The sequence below is a fragment of the Delphinus delphis genome, chromosome 2 (genome assembly GCF_949987515.2).
Source record: "Delphinus delphis chromosome 2, mDelDel1.2, whole genome shotgun sequence".
Lineage (NCBI taxonomy): Eukaryota > Metazoa > Chordata > Mammalia > Artiodactyla > Delphinidae > Delphinus > Delphinus delphis.
Window position 1 is genome coordinate 30,248,723 of NC_082684.1, and position 24,800 is coordinate 30,273,522.

At 49.4% G+C, this 24,800-nt stretch overlaps 1 protein-coding gene across 1 annotated transcript in view; it reads right to left on the minus strand.

Annotated features, from left to right (window-relative positions):
• RGS6 (regulator of G protein signaling 6) overlaps positions 1–24,800 on the minus strand; it is a 573,125-nt gene that overhangs the window by 21,934 nt on the left and 526,391 nt on the right. The window contains exons 15-17 of the mRNA XM_060004290.2: positions 23,884–24,070; positions 8,694–8,783; positions 4,921–4,974 (exon numbers count right to left, since the gene is read on the minus strand). Coding sequence (XP_059860273.1) covers positions 4,921–4,974; positions 8,694–8,783; positions 23,884–24,070 — 331 coding nt within the window. The remainder of the gene's footprint in view (positions 1–4,920; positions 4,975–8,693; positions 8,784–23,883; positions 24,071–24,800) is intronic.

Here is a 24,800-nt window from a genome sequence, read left to right on the forward strand (position 1 = left end):
CGAGTGATGGGCCTGAGGCCACACTGTTAGCAAGCTGAGCCTGGAAGCAGGAGCCACCCTGCATGGAGCTGCTGAGGAGTTTCCCAGAGTCCCAGGGGAAGTCCTTGCTGCTCAGGACGGGCAGGTTTTCATGTTTTCCCTCCCCAGCACTGCTATGGAATCCGCCCCCATCTCTAGGCAGGCCCGGGTCTCACTGCTGCTGGATCTCAGCGCTCTGAGATGGGAGAGGCTGGCACTACAGTCTGCGACCCAGACGTCCCCATGGGGCCCAAGGACTGTTTGCAATCAGAATCAACTCTAAAGAATTTTTAGCCAATCGTTCCTTGCTGGAGGCCCCGAAAGGATTTTTTCAACTGAGGTCAAGGCCCTCTGGGGGTTCTGCTGAGTCTAGGTGTTTGAGAACTCATTGCAGCAGAGTGCACGGCTCTGCCCCTGACACGCTGAGGGGGAGGGGGAGACAGCCTCCTTGGGGAAGGAGCTGCTGTGGGGGGGGGGGGGAGGGGGGTGGGCGGAGCACCCTGGCTGCCGGCCCTCTGCCTCGCCTGCCAAGGGTCTCAGCCTTCCACTTCTGGTTCAGCACCTGGGCCTGGGGCCGGAGCTGCCTGGAAGGTGGTGGGAGGTGAGCTGCAGACTTTTTAGCCCTCATTAGCTTTTCCTTGGCTTTTGGTTGGGGCGGGAGGAAAGGGAGAGGGAGGGAGGGTGACAGCTGGCTCCCAGAACTTCCTGGTCTCCATCTGACTTTCCCGCTGCATTCCTTGGCAGGCAGGACAGAAACGCTTGGAGATGCTGCTTGGCGCACGCCAAGGCTCCCTCAGCTCCCGGCCCTTGCTGCTTCAGTTCCAAGGAGCACCTCGACAAAGCCCAACTGTGATGCTCTCTTACGAGAGTGATGAACACCTGGCTCTCATCTCTGCTCTCCTCTGAGGCCTCCAGCGTAGCTCAGGCACCAGCGACCCCATTGCCCATCTCGGGAGCCCGAGGCTACAGCTGATGAGGCTCTCAAGAGGACACCTGGGGCTTCGGCTGAGCGCCCAGGCAAAGGTGTCCAGGGAGGCTGATGCCACCGTCACCCAGGGCTGCCACTTCTGCTAACTCAAGTGCTATCCCTCGCAGATACCATGCAGAGGACTTCTTCTAGCGTTTCCTCCCAGAGCTCCTCCTGTGGAGTTCTCACCAGATGGCTTTGGCCACCATGTGAAAAGGGCAATCAAATCGCTGCTGTTGAGCCTTGGCTAATGGCCCTTGGCTAATGGCCCTCCTCCCATGCATCCTTGCTGTCCTCTATGTCAGAGTCGCCCCTTGTGGGGCCCTCCCTACTTTGCGGTAGACCCTGAAGGAATGAGCACGCCTAAGAGAGAGCAGGGGGATGGACAGCCTTTCCGCTCTGGCCACCCTCATTGTCATCTGTCAGCCACAAAACCAGGAAGATGGTGGAGAATGGCAGACTGGTGGGCACTGAGCAGTAGCAAGCAGTCTCTAGTTAGAGAAGACCCTCCTCCCCCCCCGCCCCCCGTCAGCAGTGCCTGGGACCTCCCACCAGAGAGTCTGCAGAGGAGACGGAGGGTGATGCAAAGGCAACCCGCAGAAGTTTCCTACTGTGGCTTTCATATTCTACAGCCACTGTGAAAGGAAGCTTCCCAGTGGACAGGACTAGGGAGAGAGAGGCTCCATTCATTTGACCCGAGGCCACGTCTTAGGCCCCCTTTGAGAAGCCGCTATGGGTTACAGCTCTTCCTGGGCCTGGAGCTCTTGGGACCGGGGCCACCACGTTCAGTGATGTGAGTCATCCACTGCACAAGGGCAGCTGAGGGTCAAGGAGGGGCTGAAATCCAGCTGCGCGTTGCTTGGCCAGCTGGGCATCCGTGGGGCTGGGCTCATCAGAGAGAGTCCTGTTTTCTGCTCTGAATAAAAATGCGATGTGGGCTGGCTGTGCCACGCCATGGACTTTGAGTGACGTCTGCTTCTGAACCTGGGCCTGCCCTGTCAAAAGCAGGCCATTATGCGAGCTCCGTGGCTCTAGGTGGCCCAGCTACACAATGCCTTGGCACAGCGTACCCCCCACTGGCTCTGATGTTCAAGCTCTGCGTGACTCAGAACGACGCTTCCATTGGAAGGAGCAGCTCACCCAGCAATGCCTCTGATGGGGATCGCAAGGCTCCTTCTGCACCCAAACCAGGGTGGCCCCAGCAGCTTCCGTGAACCGCCATGAACTACTCCCGAGGATCTCACGTCAAAGGGGGCCTCTGGGGCCTTCAACAGATAATCCCTCCACATCATGATACACCTGAGTCTGGGAAAGAACGACCTGCTTTCTCCACATGTTCCTCCTTTACCAAGAAAAGAAAGGACACTGGCGTGGGAGAAATTCTGGACCCAGATTCAGTTTTGATAAGAAGTGAGCTGACTGAGATAACTAACCATCTGGGTCAACACTTCTTGCCACTAGTTAGTCCTAAATGGCAGCGGCCTCACATCCTTGGCGCACGGACTGCCCAGCTTCACCCCCTCATTTTCCCATTATTGGCTCCACGACATGGATGGTCTTTTTTACACATATTTCCCAGCACCATGAGAATGCTATTGAACAAGTCTTTCACTGAGTTTTATAGTTTGCAGTATGTAGCAGATGAAATATTCACGTAGACCTTCTCTTAAAGAAATCAAGCACTTTATGTATATTACATCCAGAAGATGGCCATTAAAGTGCAAGGCATTTTCGTTGGCTGGTTAATTGCGTTTGATTAGAACACTGGGCTGTGGAGACCACGTTCTCGGGTTCCAGCCTCGAGTACTCTGAGAGTTGCTACTATTCTACGGCCACGGGCAGTTTCCTCAAACTCAGCCTCACCTTGTTACCCCAAGGGGTGTTACCCCAAGAGCACAAGGAACAAGGATGGATCAATACAAATCCATCTCCACCTCCACCACTGGAAACAAAAACTCAGAACGCCCCACCCCTCAGAGTCTTCAGAGAAAACATAGCATGGCATTTAGGAAGTTTTTGGTTTTGAAGTTCGGGCCTTCTCTCATATAGATTCTAAAAATCTCAGGAACGTGGCAGAGTTTTCTCTTTCAGCCGGCCCTGAAACATCTCTGTAAGTTCTCCCATGTGCACACTTCAGACGCTTGGAAGGTGGTGTCTGATGCTTTCTCGTTCCAAACGCTTTGTTAACAGACCTTGGAGAACCACTGAACCAACACCACTTCTGGGATGAAGGAACATCAATAAATGCTCTTCACAGAGCTTCACTGAGATCATGCTTGCTTTCCCAATACCCACTTCTCATGAAGAGCAGCCTGGAGATGTTTGGATGCCTCATCCAAGTACCAGGCTTCCTCTCACACCCTCAGCCCACGCAGTCAACCTGAAGGGCCTCCGTGGGGCTGCAGGTGTTCTGCTTTCTCCACAGTATACTCTGGGTTTGTCAACAAAACCCCTAAACATCTTCCACCTACAGCCTCCGGGCCTCAAAAGAGAGGGAGGGGTGGGTTCCCACCACTCTCTATCAGCCATCGGGGGTGAAGGAATTCCTGTTGGCCTTGCCTCTAACAGCCCGTGGCAGCTTCTTGGTGTATGATGTTACGTGTCCGTGGCAAACCAGCCATGAAGACAGACAGGGGAACCACAGGTCTTACACTGTGCAAGTTCTGATTTCTCATGAGGAAAGGCCATGGGGAGAAAAGACCAAAGAAGAGATGGGATGAGCACGCCTATGTTAATTGCCACCTCCTAGAGTTCCTGTGATGTTTACATCTAGCAAATTCAAAATGATGTTTAAGTTCAGTTAAGATGCACCTAGCTATGACAGGTAAATGACCAGGTTTTTTTCAACCCAGAATTCTTAGACTTTTCATTAAAGGGATAAGATAACGATACTAATCACACAGTAGTCAGGTTTACAAGGACTCTCCTCTTCAATAGAGGGAGGAAAAAGGCAAGTTAGCATCAGTGGGTTTCCACCCTTGGGGAAGGGAAATTTGGCCAGTTCCACACGTGGGATCCCTGCTCCCTGGCTGCCATGTTGGTTCTCTCTGGTTTGACGTGAAGGGTGCAGGCTGGGCCCCATGAACTCAGCAGCTTGTTTTTGACGAGTGAGTGAATGAGCGGGACTGAGTGCTTCCTGTGCATCAAGCCCTATGCCCCTGCCTTACAGAGAACATCATGGAAAGGGGAGATGGGTCTGTGCTGTTCTACAGCTCATAGCCCAGAATCTCTACCAGGCACCGTGGGGAAGACCCTCCCACGGCCGCTCCACCCCATGGCTACTGCCCTCCTCTCCCTGTCACGCTGTGCAAAGAAGGCTGACAAGGGGCTGTCAGGGATGTGGGAACTCATGCAGAGGCCACTAACACACACACACACACGCGCCAGCTGTAGACCGCATCGCCACAACCCATGCAGCACGGCCGCCTTAGGCACACGCAAAAGCCGCCGACACAGCAGCAGCGGCAGCCGGCCTCGGGCACCCGCACGGTTGTCAGAGTCCACAGGGGGAAATTTGGATGTTGTTTTAGATGAGCTATGGTTCTGAGCCAATTTATTTTATGGTCCGGTTGGACGGCCTTCTCCCTGGGCTGCTGCAGAGGGTGCACCAACCGCGCAGCCCCGAGGGCAGGGGGGAGCTCCTCCCTCCTCAAGGCCACAGACAGAAGATCAAATGCCAGGCCGGAGGCTGGGCAGTTGCCCCGTGCACTGTCTGCAGAGGGAGCCGCCGGGCCTTTTGTCTTTTGCAGATCCATCCCTAGGAGAGAAGCCGCCGACCCTCGACCCTCGACCCTTGCAAAAGAAAACAGGTGGGTGTGTTGAGGGGAAAGCACTGGGCTCCCTCCCATCCCAAAGGAAACGACAACAATCACCACCGTACACACAGAAAACAAAACAGAGAAAAACAACCACCAAAGAAAACCAGCTGAACTTACCACACTGCGAGTGAACTTTTCTAAGGAAGTTCTACGACCTTGCTCACTTTCTGGCTTTAGGGGGGAAAAAAAAAAAAAAGATAGGGAGAAAAATACAGAAAAAAAAAAAAATCTTCAGCTTACACATCGTTCCCCAAGAGCAGCAGCGGCAGCTAGTGAACCAAAACAAAAGCAAGACAGGGCGGGGGGGGAAAAAAAAACGGGACAAGAGAAGCAGCCAGAGCTGTGTGCAACAGTCAGTGGGAGAGACGGAAAACAGAGCCTCCCTGGAGCTGCGAGGAGAGAGGGGTGTTTGCTTCTAGGAGAGCCATTAATCGTGCTTTGGGGCTGAAGTAGGAGCCACCGGGCTGGGAGCCGAGCCCTCGGTCAGCAGTTTGGAACTGCTTGCTCACTGCTTTTGAGGGGCCGAGCCCACGCGCAGGAGCCAACTGGGGGCCCCAACGGGGGCCCCAAACCAGACGAGCTTCCAGGGCCAGCGGGGCCTGTGGGGGAATCCTGCTGAGACGGCCAAAGCGGCCGTGGGCGAGGTGAAGTCATCGAGTCCTCCATGAGTCTGGGTTAGGACTTTCTCTGAGATTTTTCTGCTCAGATGCAGCCAGGAAGTTTGTTAACTTCCTCAACATCCTCGTGGCCCCTAGTGACTCTCGTTCTGTGTCCTTAGACCAAGGAGGCTCTACCCAGGTCTTTTGCAACCACAAAGATCTTGGGCCTCAGAGGGAGCGTTCTGGACAGAAAATGCTCTTTCGGTACTCGGGCAGGTGACCCCTTCCAAGGTTTACTCACGGCAGGTGACAGCAGGCTCAGGAACCTCCCAGGGACTCCAGGCTGAGCGTCTCCCCACACAGGGGGAAGAGGAGGCAAAGCCCCTGGACGCTCCCCCCAGGCCTGGCCGTTCTCCTCTAGTGGAGGAGGAGGGGGTGTGGTGTGACCTGACCCTCTCCTCAACTTTCCTGCTTTTCCAAGGGGGGAGAATTACATCCCAAATACCTGCTAGTTTATCCCAGAGCCCAGTTCCAAGGTCCTGAATCCATGCCTGGGAAATCTGGAGAGCACACACACTCACGTGGACACACACACAGCAAATAATGGAAATTAGAGAGCTGAAGAATCAGCCAGGTGTCTGTGGGTCTGCAGGATGTGCTGGAAGCAGAGGGGGCCAAAGGTAGCCACTGTGGGTGTGGACAAGGTCAGAGGGCTTCCTCGGCTGTCATGCCCCATCCCCTCAGCTGGCTGCCGGGAGACAGAGAGGACGCTGCAGAAGGAAGACACAGCACAAAGGACACACCGCCGCAGAGCCAGGCTGGTCTTTCTCCTTCAGGCACAGGGAACTGAAGGATCCGTGCTTGGCCTGGCACCATACTGAGTCTCCCCACTGGGGACGGCAGGACTCAGCTTCAACCCAGTGGGCAACCCGGGGGCTGTCTGTGCAGCTCAAGTCAGGCCAGTCCTAGGCCCTGCAGCTGGCATTCTGCGCCTGGCATTCTTTTCCCTTGGCTCCTGAGCTGTTGCCCACAGAGAGTGGCCACTGGCCTGACTTATTCAGGTTCCTCTGCCTTGCACAGGTCCTCCGAGCTGCCCTGGAAAACTGTACTTAAGTACTGGTACGTAAGTGTTCTGGAGGGGCCCCTCAAAACTCAGCGCACCTGTCCTTGAGACCCGGCTCATCAGAGCAACTACCCTGATCTCTGAAAATACTAGGATAGACGAGGAATTAGGGAGGAAGGACTGGAAGGCTATGCCTCCAGACTCCATCAGGAGCCTTCCTGAGCAGAAAAGTGAGGCCGATTTACAGCCCTCCTCTTAGCTGGACCTCGTGGCTCACCTCCCTTCATGACCTGGACATGCAGATCGCATGGTAAGCCCATCCCTGACATCAGAAGACACTCTAGGCCTACCTGGAAGTGCCGAGTTACAAATCCAGTCCACGCCTGGAGACTCAGGGAGAAATGGAAGAAGAGGTAGGCTTGTCGCTGACTTTGGAAACAATTAACCCCTGGATATTGAAAGGGCTTTGGCATCTGCAAGAGCTTTCTGCCCCAAGGACACTCCTTGGTGTAGGGGCTGGAAGGATAATTCTAATGAACTTCATCTGGGACATTTTACGGGCAGGCCGTCCGTTCCTTCCTCATTCAAGTGACCTCCTCCGAGAAGCTTTCCTCGTACGGGAGGATCTGTGGAATCTCAGCCCCACTCCCTGTGCTGGGGTGCGTTTTCCCTTTGTGCTCAGACCCACAGGGAGACTGAATGGCCTCTGGCTTCTTCTGGGTGTGTGGACAGGCCCAGCTGGGTCAGACTGCTAGAGGCTCACAATTTCCCCACACCGGGATCAGTTCAGGGTCTTGAGCCGCAAGAAATAAGGAACAATTACTTTGCCTTCTCCCCTGAGATCTGGGCTGGAGGCACCAAAGGTCTCCACAACTTTTCTTGAGAAACTGGGTATCAGAGCCATTACTGGTGGGGATGTCCGCCAGCTGCATCAGGGCCTCTCCACCTCCACCCTCTGGCAAGGGAGCGGGCTGGAGGTCAGGCTTCACATTTTCCATCGTAGTAGTGACACCTGATGGAAGGGATGCAGGCCAACAAGAAAGCTGGGTTCCTCACACTCTGGGAGTCCCCAAAGTCTCCTTCTCTTTCTCAGGCTCTTGGGGATGTCCTCAGGGCTACCTAAGGGCAGGCAAGCAGGACATAAATGCTCTTCTAGACTCGGGAGTGCTGTGGGACCAGCCAGATATGGAGACAAGGATGCTGGCGCGTGAGGTCACAGTACACAGAAAGAGGGGCTGTGTGGCTGAGAGAGGAAGCCCGACAGACAGCGTGTTGCTGGACAACCACAGGCTCAGGGACTGCTGCCGGGAGGCTGAGAGGGAGAAGAAAGGGATGCGCGCAGTCCTAAGCGGCATGGCACGGGAGTCCCGGGACTTGGTGCAAGGAGAGCCCCATTAGCCACACGTGGGCCTCAGATGAGAACCAAGACGAGCAGAGCATTCGCAGGCATACTGGAACATTGAGCCGTCCCTCCTGCCTCCCCTTTTCCAGACCCCATGTCCCTCCTGGCTCTTCCTTCCCTCCTCCCATAAATCCAGCTGAGTTCATCCCTGCCTCAGTCACTCCCCACCACCCTGCATGCTGAGGGTCCCTGCACCCCCAAGTCCAGACACTGAGGGCCACAGGGAACGAGGACTTCATTCAGAGTGGAGGAGGAGGAAGGAGCTAGGATGCCATTACTTCTTGGTTAAAAGAAAAAGCAAATGCTGTGGGGCAGGTGAGGGAGAGGGAGGGGCAACCACCCCAGGAAGGACTTCAGATGCCAGATCGCCCCCTGGAAACCTATAAGCGTTTCTATCCAGAGGGGGGCGCCCCAATCCTTGCCTCATACTCGTCTCTGAGCCGGTTGGGGACAGAAAATCTGTGGGGAGGGGGCTGGACTCTTCAGTGGTTTCCTAAGGGATTGGCTGATGTCACTGCCAGCCCTGTACTCCTGGGCTGAGCCACTGCGGCCTCAGAATTTGGTCACACTCTCCGCTGTGGGCAGGACACGCAGATGGAGATGATGGGTCCAGGGAGACAGGATGCCACACCCTGGACCTTGTGGGGGGGCTGATGTGGTGACAATCCTAATTATATTCTATTGGAGTGGGACCAGATACAGAAGGGAAAGAAGAAAAGAGAAAGGAAATAAAACCCAAGGGATGACATTCTCATTTCACACCGGCAGGAAGCAGCAGGCAGAGGTCAACAGTGCTAAGAAAGGCAAGGCTGCCCCTCGCAGGTACCTTCTTCCTGGCGAGCAGCAAGTCCTGGTAAGCATTTGACCGGAGGAAGCGGGCATAGCTGTCGCTCTTCATCAGCTTGTAGATGTGCTCCTGGAAAGGCGGGAGGTGGGAAGACACAAGAAAGAACTGTCAACCAGTGCTAAAGGGAACTGCGACCCAACTGGCCACTGTGTTAGGAAAGAAACAAACAAACCGAAATATGCTTGTCTGTACCTGGAAAAACATGTAACATGTTGGCTTTGTTTCGTTTTTTTCCCACTCAGAAAACACCAACCAAAACCTATTTTCTCTCACAGAGTGAAAGATCCCTGAGGATCATGTCGCAGAGGCTATGTAATTGGGCCTTGGGGCCACGTTGGGATGCAGTACTGCTTAATGATTAAAACCACGGCACAGCAATAAGAAGGAAGAAGTTACTGATGCACCCAACCACTTGGATGAATCTCAAAGGAATTATGATGAATGAAAAAAAGCCCCAGAAGGTTACATACTGTATGATTCCACTGGTATGACATTCTTGAAATGACAAATTATAGGAACAGACAACAGATTAGTGGTTGCCAGAGGTTAGGGACAGGAGAGTGGCAGGGAGGGGAGGGAGGTGTGGTTATAAAAGACAACAGGAAGGGTTTTTGTGGGGCTGGACTCGCTCTGTATCTTGACACATCTTACACATGTGATAGAGTTGTATAGGACTAAACACATACACACACATACGAGTGCAAGTAAAATTGGGAAATCTGATAAACTCGGGGGATGTAGCAATGTCAACGTCACGGCTGTGATATTGTAGTATAGCTTTTGCAGATGTTACTGTTAGGAGAAACTGGATACATGGGATGTCTCTATATTATTTCTTATAACTGCTTGTGAAGCTAAAAGTATCTCAAAATAAAAAGTTTAATTAAAAAAAAAGTCTACAGGCAACGATGCAATTAGGTCAGTTTGTGCATGTCAGGGCCACCATCCCATCCTGGAAGGGGACACTTAGAACAAGATCGTGGGGGCATCTGGGCAAATATGCCAGGCCTGAGTCTTCCATCCAGGAGGGGCAGATGCTGGGGCATAGTGCCTTCCTGGGCTCCTAGAGGCGTTACATTCTGGCCATGGCAACGGATTCTGCCCTTCACTTCCGGCTAATTCCTATAGCCTTGTGATCCCTTCCTAATAGATCTGTCCTCATTAAGGGCAGGGAAAGCCTGTTTCATTAAAAGACGGAGCTTGTCCGTTGAAAAAGGTTATTTATTAGTGGAAATGGATGGTAGCTCAGCTGCACAGGAAAGCCTGGCTGTCCCAAGAGAGGACCTGTTAGGAGGAGGGTGGGCTTTCCCTAGGGAGGGTGGAATCATCAGGCAGGGAAGCATCTTGCCTGATGTACACTCATTGTTCATCCCACGGCGCTGGACAAGGGCCCCAGTGCTCAGGGGAATGGAGAGCTGGTCAGTGAAGAGAATGGTCAGCAAAGAGGCTGGACTGGTCATTAAGGACCTCTTCCTCGGGTACTCTTCCCAGGGGAGGAGGAAGGGGAGGTAGAGACTTCTCCTCAGCTGGGGGCACATTTAAGAAATACCTGGCCAGACTGCTGGTGCATCCCAGAGGAAGCTGGGTGATGACGATGGCTTGCCAAGACCCTCTTGCTACCCACCTCAAAAGAAAGTGAAGACAGAAAGCAAGAATCACCTTGCTGACATGTGGACCCCTCTCAGGCCATCCTCAGATGGACCATATGCAGACCTATTTGGGCACCAGCTTCATTCTTGCCCAGATGCCCCCATATTTATAAAAGCGGGTGCAGCCCTACTCGTGGGAATGGGGCCACTGAAAGGAACCCAGTGAAACGAAACACTGGCTTCAATCTGAATCTACTTTGATGATCCAGATGTGTTCTGAGTTAATAAACTTAGTGGGAACACATGTCGCTGAGTGTTTTTCTGCAAATTTCAGACAAAAACCCAGCCCACTCTAGTTTAAGCTCCTTGAGGGAACAATGTGTTTTTAATCTCTTATATGTGCATAGCGTCCAGCACAGGGTTAAACGTTAGCGGAATTTATGTTGCTTTTTGGTTCATTGAAATGCTGGTCTGAGTTTGCAAGTACTGAGCAAGTTTGCAGGCTCCATACTTGTTTTAGTTTATGATCAGATCCTGCTCTCTGTATGGAAGGAGAGTGGGGATCACACTCAACTCAAAGGAAGTCCCGATGTGGGCCACGTGGCTCAGCCCTAATGGCCTCAGGGCCTAGACCGAGGGACATCATGGTCTTTGCATTTGCTGTCCCTTTAAAGTGGTCTAACATTTACATCTTAGGTACAAATGTTAACCCAGAGAGAAACTATCTCGCTGTCTCCTTCTTCTTGTCTCAGGCATGGCTTCTGTCTGGCCCACGGAGCCAGGTTGCTCCTGAGTCATCTGGAAAGGCCTGGCCCTCAGGCCTGGCCCCTCTCCAAACCCCTCTCCAAGGCAACAGCCCCATGCTTCTTGTTCTGACTTCTCAGAGGAATCTAAATCCCCAAGTATATCTCACAAAATACCCCCTGCTCCCCCAAGAAGAGGAAGGAAGCCTTTCCCAGCCCAGCCCTTCTGGCCTTGGCAACAAATTTCACCCCTGATCTAGCTAATTCCTCCAGCTCATCGTGGGCAGGAAAAGCCACTGAAAGAAAGAACTTGTCAATTGAGAAAGAATATAGGATAAAGCAGATGCCTCAACATTTGATCCCCAGAATATTTGTTGAGCATCTCCTAGGTGCCAGGCACTGTGTCAGGCACTGAGATTCCGGCATCGCCAAGACAGAAGAGGTCCCCGCTGTCATAAAGCTTAGAGTTCACTGCATAAGGGCGTGCGTGACCAGCTGAGCTGAGGGATACAAGGAAGAAGAGCAGGTTCAGGGTGCTGTGAACGGGTATAACTGAGGATGACCTACCCTGTCCGAGGTGGGGAATGGCTGTCCCTCAACCAGAAAGAGCCTCATCAAGGTAGGAAGAGCTGAGTAGACAGGAATGTGTCTCCCAGTTCCTAGTCTGGTCAACCAGAGCAAGAAGGACAACCCAGGGCTGAGGAGTAGCAGGCAGTGGTGGTCCCCTCTCGGGGGTCGGGGGGGCAGTTGATGTGGGTCAGAGGGGCAGTTTGGGCACTGCTCTTGTCCTCTCTATGTCACATGCCAACTTGGCAATTCGTTGCCAAGGCCAGAGCCAAGGTGAGGACCTTGTGGGGAGAGAGTATGGCCTGTTGGATGTGGGCTGCATAAGGCAGTCTCACTCTGCCAACCTCGTTGCTAGCCCTTGGCCATCATTATGACCGTCTCAGATTACCCTGTAAGGAAACAACCACCAAAACAACACTAGCATGTGCAAGGCATGGTCTGAGCAAAACAGAATCCAAGAACCTCTGTAGATTGCTCATGCCCCCCACAGGGCCCGAGGCTCCAGGCCCCTCTGGGGCCTCCTCTCCCACAGCCTATGGATCCAGGACTCTCCTCTACCCTCCTCTCCTCCCCCAAGCAGAGAAGTGCAGCCTCTGATGTACCCAGTTATGGAACTCTGTGCCTTCTTCCTTGCCAGCTTTGTCTAAGAAACACAAAGACAGTAAACAGTGGGTGGGGGAATGGAGTGCTGAGGTTTTTCTGGGAATGAGAATTAAGATAGGACTCAGGGTCTTTGGCCAGTTCCCAAATGCAATGAGTTTATCACTGCCAGGGACAGCAAGTGTACAAAGCTCTTGGCAGTGACCCCTACTGATTTATGAGGGGTTCTGGTTTGTTTCCACTGCTTTGCAGACAATCAGTCTTAAGGAAAATGTATATCCAGAATCTGCAAGAAGCAGGAGAGCCACTGGCGAAACCAGCGAGCGCTCACCGACAGAATGAGAGAAAGCGCCAGAGAGAAAGAAGTTTGCATTTCTCTTCTTTGCTTTTTCTTGTCTTTTCTTGTTTTATTTCCTTCCCTCCCTCCCTCCCTCCCTCCCTCCCTCCCTTCCTTCCTTCCTTCCTCCCTTCTTTCCTTCCTTCCCCAGACCCCTCCCTCCCCTACTCCCTCTCTCTCTTTCTAAAAAAACGGATGATTGAGTTGACTGTGAACAAGCAGAACTACCAGAGTCCACATCTGCCTTCCTGACACGTAGGGAGGCACCTGCTCCAGGGAGGGTGAGGATGGTTCTCCATAGGTAGAGAAACTGATGCCCTAAGGCCCTAAGTCATACTGGACATCTTAGCTACAATTCTCAGTGGCAGGAGGGAATCACACCCCATGGCGGTTGACAGTTACAGTACATGGATGTCACCCTGATGAGACACTCCATCCTCATCCAGGGCCAAGCCCAAGGTGGGAGCTTTGCTTACCTGGGACGCTAAGGCAGAAGCAAAACCAACTGGAACCATGGGCAAGATTTTATAATAACTTTAAATGGAATGTAATCTATAAAAATATCGAATGATATGTTGTACACCTGAAACTCATATAATATTGTAAATCAACCATACTTCAATAAAAAACATTCAGGAAAAAAAAAAAAAAGCAATGGAGTGAAAGAAAAAAACCCTAAACCCAAAATGACTGGAATCAGTGGAGTCCGAGACATGCGGGAGGAGGAGGGAGTGAGCAGTGCAAGGTGTCTCAAAACCACACCTGCTACAAGTCAATGTTTTGCAGTGAGGGTCCTCATCTGGAAATCTCCTTTGGTTTTAGACAAGACACGGTGGGCCTCACAGCGCTGGGGAAGGTAATCAGATAAATGCCTGGGCCTTGGGCCCCAAGCACGCTGGAGCAGTTAGACTACTTCAGAACACCCTTACGTCCTCCTCTTTGCTGTGGGTTCCTGAAACAGCTACGATCTCATCCCCCAGCTTTAGAGCGTCCTCCTGGAGTGGGAGGCCGCTCAGCTGGAGCATTGCACAGCTGCCAGGAGCTTTTCTTGGGATTTTCAAGTGTCCTGTTTTTCTTTTGCAGATGGATGTGTCTCTGTCCTCTGTCCTCTTGGGAACACCCAAGCTTCCTGGAACAACATCCAGCCTTTGGGAACTGTTGGGTCCCTTGTGGTCCCTTGAAGGAAGATGACGCTGTGGGGCAGGATGTGACATTGCCGTGTGAGACGCTGGAGGAGGGGCTGGGCTGGGGGCCAAAGGTTTGGATTCAGGTCCTGAGTCTGCCTTTTCCAGCCCCGCCGAGCACACAATTAACCGAGGAAATACAAGGGAACACATGACAAAAACTATACACATGTAAAGTAATGATGATAACTGGCCTTCATGTTGGGACTGTCCTTGCCAGGGATGACATGGGAAGGAGACCAAAGACCAGAAGGTTCCCGGGGAGGAGGAAAGGTGAGCGGAGTCCAGCTGTATTATTTCCATTGCTGTTGTTGTTTGCTCTGAATCAGTGCTTAGGTTTAAACAACCCCATTTTACAGACAAGGACACTAAAGCTCTACAAAGTTGAGTGACTCGCCCAAGCACAGAGCAAGGATTTGAGCCCAGGGTTCTGTGACCCCAAAGCTCACACTCTTCCCTTGGTACACGGTGCTGTTCATGGTCCTTGAGTTGGGGTTTTGAGGGAGTCAGGTTCTGTGGCTGAGACAAAGTCCTCAGCGTGTGGTTAGCAGAAGCGTCAGGGGCCTCCTTTCAATCTTTAATCTGAGTCATCCCAGGGGTAGATGCAACTGCCATTCACCATCCCCTTTCGGGAACTGTTCACCACCACGTTGTCAGTGACAGCAACGGCCAAGTCTCCCAGGGTGACACAGGCTCTCACCTCACAGGTCATGTACGACTTGCCTTCCGCACCAGAAGGAAGGGCCGAACTGGCAAAGCTCTGAGGGCTGACCGGGCCTCTGGGAAGTCACAGGCAGCGAGTCTGTGTCACAGAAAGTCACCCAGAAGATGTATGAGTCTCACCTTTCAAGAGACTCTTGAATATCTTAAACCAAAGGTCTTCAGACCTTAGGCATGGTTAGCTGAAGCCTAAAGAAAATGAACACTTTTCTCATCATGGGTCCTTCAGGAGGACAGAGGGTGGGACTGCCCAGTGGTAGGGAATTGATGGGGATCCTAAGTCAGTATCTGCTTAATAAACGTAGAAAAGACTCACTTGAGTGCGTACAGACGCTCATCGGAGTGAAGGACAGTAGCTTGTCCTCGTGGATGCGGCTTCGGGTGACCATCCTAGGAGCCTGTGGATCTTTTCTTCCAGGTTTTTTCCTTCTTTTTTAAAATGAAATATAGTTGATTTACAATGTTGTGTTAATTTATGCTGTATAGCGAAGTGATTTAGTTTTATATATATATACATTTTAAAAAATATTCTAGGATCCCGTGGACCTTAAATGAGAAGCTCCCATTTGGATTTCTTTGTCCTTCTAAGTGGGACGTGGCGGACACTGTTTCCATGGAATGCAACATTCAAGTCATAAGGGAGTGTAAGAGTGAATTATCTTTTGCCTTTACATTGCAAAGCATCTGTATAAACACGTTCAATTTAACTGGCCAAAGGGCACGGTATTTTGATGCTGTTCAATCCCTATTCTTAGATAAGAGTAGCTTCAAAGACAGCTTTGCATATTTCCTTTCACCTACCCGAATACCACGGGTATTAACTTAGACAAATGTTTCCTTCTCCTCTTCAAGGTCATGGGGCTTGGTGCAAGAAATCTCTGCTCTGAAGCATCAACAAAGACATTTTGGAATTTAGTTCTCTGACGCCTTCTCTTCAAGAGCTACTCGTCTGTGTGGTAACAAACAGAAACCGCTCACAAACAACTGATTTGTTCTTTTCAAAATGCATCCCTCCCGCTGCCGTTCATTTCCCTAAAATAAAACCACCCACAGGATAAAATGAGTAATTCCTGGAGTAAGCATGCCACGGCATTTTTTATTAAGATATGTCTGGCATGGGAAGCCTACTAGGAAATGCCTCCAAACGAGGATTAATATCAGGAAACTTGGTGTAGTCTCGTGATACTGGCCCACGACGCCACCACCTCCACCACTGGGGCAAAGATTAACAGCCTTCACCAAGCTAGGAAGACATCTGCTTCTGAGTAATCTGGGGCAAATGTAAACGTGGGCTCCACTGGACTCTGGCTTTTGAACAAAGCAAATGTTAGAGGCCTTGCATTCCTTAATCAAGTTGCTTTTAAACATCTAAGTTTAGGTAAGAATAGAGACTGTTGACTAGAGGCTTCTTGTCTGCTCACTGTGGGTGTCACTCGATGGTGTATTTCTCAGCTCTTGTATCACCCTGACCTCATTTTGACCTCGAGGTTGCTCTTTGATCACTCCATGCATAGATGATGGCCAAGCGGAGGTTTGGTAACTTAGATTGGGGTCTGCTTAAGAGGAGAGCTTATGTATCTGTATATTCCCAGAGCCTAGAACATCTGGCCCTTAGTGGATATTCCAAGTTTTGCTGAATTGGCATGTTATAGAAATTGGATTTAACCAGTATTTATTGAGCACCTACTATATGTGCTCCTCAAGGTTGTGTGGCAAGATTTTTCAAAGTGGAAAACCAAGGGACAAATGGCCTTTTATTTATTTATTTTAAATGATAGGGACAGCTGAGGGTATTATTCTGGACTGAGTTGTCAAGGGAATTTTTTTATTTAAAACAAAACTGTGTGCCGAGCATTATTTTAATGTTGTAGGGATTTACAGAAGGTAAGGAAGGCCAGATGTCTGCTCCCAGCAAAGAACTTAAAATCCAGAGGCACTGGAGGCCAGACACTGCAGGTACAGGTCTGGATGGGGCATCTCAGCAGCTACTGCAGGTCAGGAAAGCAGGGTGGCTTGGACATGTAGGAAACCTACATGGGAACCTGCAGGGACCAAAGTCAACAGGCTGGATTGGTCCATCAGATTCAACTGTCAATCCCTTTGATGGACAGATTTCCAATCCAATCCAATCTCAGTGAAGTGGTTTCTTAGGCCTGTTTTGTTTTATTTGTAAAGAATGATGTGCTCGGGCTTCCCTGGTGGCACAGTGGTTGAGAGTCCGCCTGCCGATGCAGGGGACACGGGTTTGTGCCCCGGTCCGGGAAGATCCCACATGCCGTGGAGCAGCTGGGCCCGTGAGCCATGGCTGCTGAGCCTGCGCGTCCAGAGTCTGCTCCGCAACAGGAGAGGCCACAACAGTGAGGGGCCTGTGTACCGCAAAAAAAAAAAAAAAAAAAAGAATGATGTGTTCTTGGATAAGCTGTGCCCAATGGCAAAAAGCCACCTGGGTCCTTAATATCCTTTGCAATTTCCCTCAGTGTAGAACTTCACAGCCCACAGGTCAAGGTCTCCCAACTCGAATGGGAGAATGAATGTTCATGAAATGGATGGATGGGGAGATGGACAAATGACTGAATGGATCCAGTGACACAGTCCTCGGAACATCCTAGGATACTCTGAGACTTTAAAAATTGAAGCCAGGCAGCCACTGCACCAGCCTGCTGACTCCAGTCTCCCTCCTGCAGCCTGTGGAGGCTCTGGAAAGAGATGAACGCCCTGAGAGGAGGTCTCAGGCTCGCGATACTTCCTGTGGTTTCATTCTCTCCTCCAAAAACCACCAGCAGAGCTTCGGACTCCATGCCCCGAGATTCAGATCTCTCTCAGCTTCAGCCTGCTCTGCTCATCACCATTTCACTCCTCCTCTTTCAGCTCTAAGCCTTCAATGCTTTCCTACTGTCTTCAGACTGAGAAAGTTCAAATTCCTTAGGAAGATACTCAAGGCCCCCCAGATTTGGCTCCTACATACTTTTTATTTTTGAATTTCCCCCCCACCCCCAAGAATCCCTTCTAAGAGCAGACCCTTCTTGGGAGAACTCATTTTAGATCTAGCTTGGAATTTTGAGATCTCAGGGAATACTAAAGCCATTAATTTTTGTGAGTTCACACATATAAGTATATAGCACTTTACCTATTCAAAGAATTTTCAGTGCTATTAGCTCATCTGATTTCTAAAAAACCCTTAGACGGCTGTAGAGAAGACATCATCCCCATTTTACAGAGGAGAAAATTAGGGCACAAAAGGTCAAGATCCTTGCCTAAGACCACATAGCAAGTAGGTGGCAATGCAGCTCCTGCGGATGCCCCAAGATGGAGAACAGAGAATTCAACCCCTAGCATAAAGAACTGAGTCCTTAAAAAAAAAAAACCATGGCTCATTTTTCTTTTTTTTTCTCCCCTCACGAGGCTAAATCTGTGAAACTGGAACAACACAGCAAACAGCTGAGGGCTATGGTCACAGCCCACAGATCTTTATGGAAGATTTGGTCTTGGCCCAAATTTTCAAAAAAGCCAAATGGATCGGCAAAACACAAGTGCAAATGCTGGGCCCATGCTGACGGGGCATCTTGTGAGATATTTCCACAGGAAGCAAACACAGGCAATTAACTTTGCTGTAACAATGCATGTGGTCAGATAAAAGACAAAACCGTCCGAGGGAGCCTGCACCCCACCCCCAGGCCCCATTTCAAATGAATGCATAAAGCTGGCTGAGCCTTCACTCCGGCTACTGACCCCTAATAGCAGGACATATACTCAACATGTCTATTGGCATTTTGACCACTGTTGGTTGGCTTCTGAGAACCATGTGACCGGCTGAGGAAGCCACCCCAGAGCTCCTGATCCCAATAGGGGGATGGAGGGGGGCATTCCAAAGGGCTTGGGTGTTACCATTCCCACTTTTCAGATGGGCAGACTGAGGAGAGCAAGCTTAAAGGACTTACAATCTTACAATCCTAGACAAAGCATATGGCTGAAACAGGATCAGAGCCTGCTCCCCAGCTTGGGGACCTTCTCTAGGGACCTGGAGTTTCTCCAGGTCTCTGCATGACAACCAAGCCCTCAGCTCTAATAACCCAGGGGCAGTGTGATCTGAGCTGCAGACTTGACCAGCAAGTTGGGAGATCGGAGAGCAAGTCCTGGCTGGGTCTTAGCCTCCTCTCCTTACCTGGAAACTTCTAAGTCACACCCGTGCAGCGGGTGCGGGCAGCATTGCTGGCCAGGAAGGGTAAGGCAGTGTGAAGATCATGGTACTGGCTGACTTCCCCTTGGTCGGTTGGCTCCGTAACTCTCGACCTTGATGCAGAAACATTCGCGGAGATTGGTGGGCTGCTGTTACTGCACCAACATGGTCTACTCTAACCTACTCTCCCATATAAATGAAAGATTAACCACTCCCAAGTCTCTCTATCTTCTATCTTTCTGATGTGTTGAAGTGTTTCAATGATTTTCATGATATATTGTTCAGCACAGTGGTCTCAAACTCTGTCTATTTCTTTATGTTATGTGAACTAAGAATGGTTTTTCTATTTTTAAGTGGCTGAAAAAAAATCAAAAGAAGAATAATATTTCATGAACAATGATAAGAAATTGAGCTTTCAGGGTCCATAAATAAAGTTTTTCAACACAACCATGCCCACTTATTTATGTATTTTACATCGTGACACTGTTACGGTGTAGCTGTTTTTATATGGCAGAATTGAGTCGTAGTGACGTAGATCACATGACCCACAAACCTCAAAATTTAAACTATCTGGCCCTTTACAGAAGAAATTTAGCCTTTTAAATGAACTCTTAGTTTAGTGTAAAAGGCAGGCTACAGAATCACCCTATTTGCATAAACACTCTTTACACATAAGTTGAGAGAAACAAAACACTAGAATAGGCGTTATCTCTGGGTACTAAGGTTATATGCAATTATTTGAATTCTTTCACCAAACTTCCTAAACATAAAAGTATAAGAAAAGAGTATTGATGACATTAAGGAAATAATATCATAAATATCTTATCTTACTGTGAGCCAGACACTGTTAGCTGTTGACATGCTTCATTTCACTTAATTCCCTTTCTACAGTATAGGTACCATTGTATCTGTGTTCTACAGATGAGGAAAAGAAGACTCAGGGAGTTGAAGTAACTTGCCCAAGGTCAGAGGGCTAGTGAGAAGCACTCTGTATATTTATGATGAAAACACACTTAAGAAACAAAAGGGGACAAGCTGAAAAGAAATTGGTTTAGGAAGAGTACTTTATTAGAATTCAGAGAATCCCAGTCCTAGCAGACACTGAGGAGGTTAGAGATGCTTTGGGTATCCTCAGTAAGGTGATACAATATATTTGGAAGTATGTACCTGAAAAATGGCAGAGAACTGTGCTAATGAAGGCTGTGTATCCAGAAACATGTCACGGCACAATGTGCTGACCTCCCAAGTTTTCCCATCAACTATTTCTTGACTTAGTAATAACATAAATGTCAGGAAGAGAGGACTGGTTGACTAAACCATAGTACTTCCACACAATGGAATACTATGCAGCTATTAAAGAACCAGGCAATAACCACATCACTGCTGTTAGGTGGCACTGCGATTTTGAGACTGCTCTGTGGTGATGCAGGATAAAGCAAATAACGTGAAGTACTAATGCTATCATCTACGGCGTCCTTGAGAACCAGGATTCTCAGCATAGAGAAAGGTGACACAGACATAAGAAAGAAGTTAAATAGAATCCCCTGTAGTTTTGAGTTTGAATGCAAAGTATCAGTATGTACTCGTGATGTATTTTTATCAGAAATAACAACTACCTATTTCCTAGCTCTGGCCACTGGAAAGGCCTAAAAATGATGACCAACCCAGGAACAATGAGTGCCTCTAAGTGCCCAAATTATGGTCTCTAAAAACCATTTCCCCCTAAGAGGAACCAGTGATTCTTAGAGAACTAGCTGATGCCAGGTCTGGGGACTGGCCTGGATCATCTTAGTTTCCTTGGTGTTTGAATGACATAAAAGACTAGTAGGGTCATGTCAGAAGGAGCCAACAGGGCAGAGATGGCACGATCCAAGCATTGATAAAAATAATAAAATGGATAAAACACATCAAATATGTTTAAACCCACAGGTTTACAAGGATACGAAAAGACAGACACACAAAAAACCCCTCATTGGTCACCACTGGATGATGACAGTAAACCATTCATTATTTTTTAAATTGGCAAATAAAGGGACTGCATCCAACACACATTCCATCTTTCCTGTGTGAACTGTATTACTAGAGAATCAAATGGTAGATGCATTTGATTATTTGTATTTCAGTTAATAAATGAAGAAAGAATGATAGAATTAGAACAGCATTTTGTAACCCCTAATTAACTAATGGATTTAAGCAATAAGCATCAATAGCTGCTAAAACCACAAAGAGAGACAACTAGACATCATGTGCCTTCTGACAAGACAGCACAGCACAGTCTAGGAAGTAATTTTGCCCACAAAAATCAAACTTAAATCTGATTAAACACCTCAGTCAAATTACCAGTTTATAGGAAATGCAGATGGTAGAAGGACACGTTAAATAGTACCACAGCGTTGCAGTCAGAAAAATCCAGACATTGGAATCTCTCCAGCACAAAGGATCCAATTTCTTCATTAAGTAAATGGCAAGGGGTTGGGGGGGGTGAGTGGGGAGGACGTAAAAGGAACCCGTAGATTACGAGGCGCTTAAAAGACAAGGTGATCTACTGTGATGTGTGGGCCCTGTTTGGATTCTGATTTTGAATAACGATTTTAAAAAGGCATTTATGGAACTACCATAAATTTGAACACTTGCATGACATTTGATGATATTAAGAGATAACTGCTAATTTGTTAAGGCATTGTGGTAATGTTAAGACCAAAGGGTCAGTTTCTCTTAGAGAGATACACACCTAACTATTTACAGTGAAATGATACAGTCTTGGGTTTGCTTTAAAACAAAAGGTGAAAAAATAGGTGGGGACACAGATAAAAATGAGATCAGTCTTGTATAGACGATTGCTGAGTCTGGATGAGGGTCCACAAAGGTTTGTTTTTCCATTCCTTCTACTTTTCCGCATGTTTACAAGTTTCCATAATAAAACATGAAAATAAATCCTTCCTGATATCATGATCAGAGCAATAATACTGGGCAGGGAGCATCATGGTTCTGACCAGTCTCCCTTTTCTCGTGTTTCATGAATAATGGAGAGTTGAGCTTTGTGCTTCAGATTGTTCACCTGGGGAGTTTCTCCATCACCCATGGGGGTTCTCCATCACCCATGGAGCTTCTCCGTCACCCATGGAGCTTCTCCACTACCCATGGAGCTTCTCCATCATCCATGGAGCTTCTCTATCACCCATGGGGATTCTCCATCACCCATGGAGCTTCTCCATAACCCATGGAGCTTCTCCACTACCCATGGAGCTTCTCCATCACCCATGGGGGTTCTCCATCATCCATGGAGCTTCTCCATCACCCATGGAGCTTCTCTATCACCCATGGAGATTATCTACAACCCATGGAGCTTCTCTATCACCATGGGGTTTCTCCATCACCCATGGAGCTTCTCCACTACCCATGGAGCTTCTCCATCACCAATGGGGGTTCTCCATCATCCATGGAGCTTCTCCATAACCCATGGAGCTTCTCCACTACCCATGGAGCTTCTCTATCACCCATGGGGGTTCTCCATCACCCACGGAGCTTCTCCATCACCCATGGAGCTTCTCCACTACCCATGGAGCTTCTCCACTACCCATGGAGCTTCTCCATCACCCATGGGGGTTCTCCATCATCCATGGAGCTTCTCCATCACCCATGGGGGTTCTCCATCATCCATGGAGCTTCTCCACTACACATGGAGCTTCTCTACACCCATGGGGATTCTCCATCAGCCATGGAGCTTCTCTGTCACCCATGGAGCTTCTCCATCACCCATGGAGCTTCTCTATCACCCATGGAGATTATCTACAACCCATGGAGCTTCTCCATCACCCATGGAGCTTCTCCATCACCCATGGAGCTTCTCCACTACCCATGGAGCTTCTCTACACCCATGGGGATTCTCCATCACCCATGGAGCTTCTCTATCACCCATGGAGATCTCTCCACCACCCACTGAGATTCTCTATCACCTGTGGAGATTCTCTACTACCCATGGAGCCTCTCCATTACCCACGGAGTTTCGCCATCACTCTCCTCACCACGATATGTCGCTATGTGCTTGGGACACATACACACACATACAAAAATCTATTGGAAAAAAAAAAGATTTCTCATGACTTAAATATTTTGCTTTGAAGGTGCAAAGGGTGCGAGGGACTTCATAAAGCAAAGTCACTGAACTCTACAGAACCAAATCTACCTGGCACAGGTGTTCAGTGGAGCTCATGACCAGGGGGAGAGAAATGATAGTCGTGGTGTTGAGGTTGGTAGGTATTTCCATTCTGAAGTTCTGAGCAAATCTGGATGATGAGACACTGGCTGTGTTCTCATGCCATTACCTGCATCGGTGACTGTTTCCTAAATTATGTAACGTCTGTGGGAGGGCAATCTCGCTAAATTCTCACCTGGGGACCTTACAAGTGAGAGAAATGAAGAGGGTCGAGGGGACAAGAGCAAAACCTTAAGCCCTGTCATGGAGTGTAGGACGGCGGAAGGAAATAAACGTTAGGACCCAGGAAGTGAGAAATGGGTCTGATGCTCATCTCTAGAAATGGCCCCTCCCAGCCCTCAAGTTAAGCTTGCTGCTTAGGAGGCTTCTGTTTCTTTCGTCAGCCTCACCAGCAGTTGTGTGGTAACGGTGCTTAGCAGGGGTGTGTTTCCCTCCCCCAACCACCAACCATGGGTCCCTTAAACCCTAGAGCTCATCCTGTTGAAGCACTTCATTTACTGGTGACACTGCCCATTTCCTTGTCTGTCTCTCCCACTAGGCTTTAACTCCCTTGAGGGCAGGGGCTTTGGCCTGTTCCTCGTGGTATCTCATCACATGGCACAAAGCTCCCCAGTCACCACAGGGTTGGGAGTCACTGTGGAAGCAGGGCAGGGTGGTAGTTATGAGAGTGGGCTTGACCCCCGGCCCCGCCAGCTACTGTTCCCAGTTTGCCAATGTTGTGCTATGGTGTCCAGATTCTACTATGACTTATTACAGGACTTCAGGTTTTGTAAAACGCTCTGAGGTTTTCCTGGAAAAGATACCACGTGTAATGGTAAATTTCTATTTCTATTGAACAACGTAACTCATCTAGGAAAACAATCCTCCTGGAATTTTTCTGTGCACCTACCTGGAATGGTCTCCACTGATGGCCTTATAAATAACAAAACCTGAAATTGTGACTACATACAGCGCCTTGGATGTGTGTTAAAGGGTGGGGTGGTGGAGTGGAAAAGTGAACATCTTGGGACAGAACTATTCGACTAGACAAGCAAACCTGGGCATCTTCGAATGTGTATCTCCCTCCATCTTTGACGTTTTGACTGGTTATCTCGTAGCTGTGAGAATCCAGATTGATTGCACTTGGGGCTCCGGGGGCCAGAAACTCTTGCCAGATTTCTTCCACCCTCTTGGCCACATCTTGTAGGGGTTGTTTCTTGAGATCTTGGACAGCCAACCAGAACCTGAAATGGAAGCACAAAGACAGTCTGTTCCATGGGCTTAGTCAATAGCTGCTCTGCTGGACATGGTCCCAGAACTGACCTCCCATGGCATTCACTCTGCTGCATCCCCAAGCCTTCCCAGTGGCCACTTCACACATCACGAAGGCCGCAGGGCCTGCTGAGAATACAAAGGCGTTCCATTATTGCACTAAATGCATGTTAGAAGATCACTGTGCTCCTGATTACCAAAAAGAGATTTCTCTCCCTCTACATCAAGGTTTCTCAGCCTCGGCACTATTGCCATTTCGGGCTGGATAATTCTTTGTTGTGAGCGTTGCCTTGTTCATTGAAAGAGATTTAGCAGCAATCTTGGCTTCGACCCATAAGATGCCAGTGGCATCCCCTCCCCAGTTGTGACAACCAGAAAATTTCTGGACATTACCAAATGTCTTCTGGGAGATAAAATCACCCCGGCTGAGAACTACCGCTTGACATAGATGCCACGCCACAGACAATGTGAGTCCCTTTGCCATATCTGGTTGGGATGTGGCGGCATCCAAATGAAGGAGAGGTCAAAGAAGCAGATAGAATCTGGGCGTCATTAAGAATATTCGAGCTGGAAGGACCCAGTCATTCATATTATAGATGGAGAAACCGAGCCTGTTTGCAACACCAGTATCAGGCATGGTGCCTGGCATATAGTAGGTGCTCAATAAATGTCTGTTGGAATGCAGATGGGCTCATCTGGAAC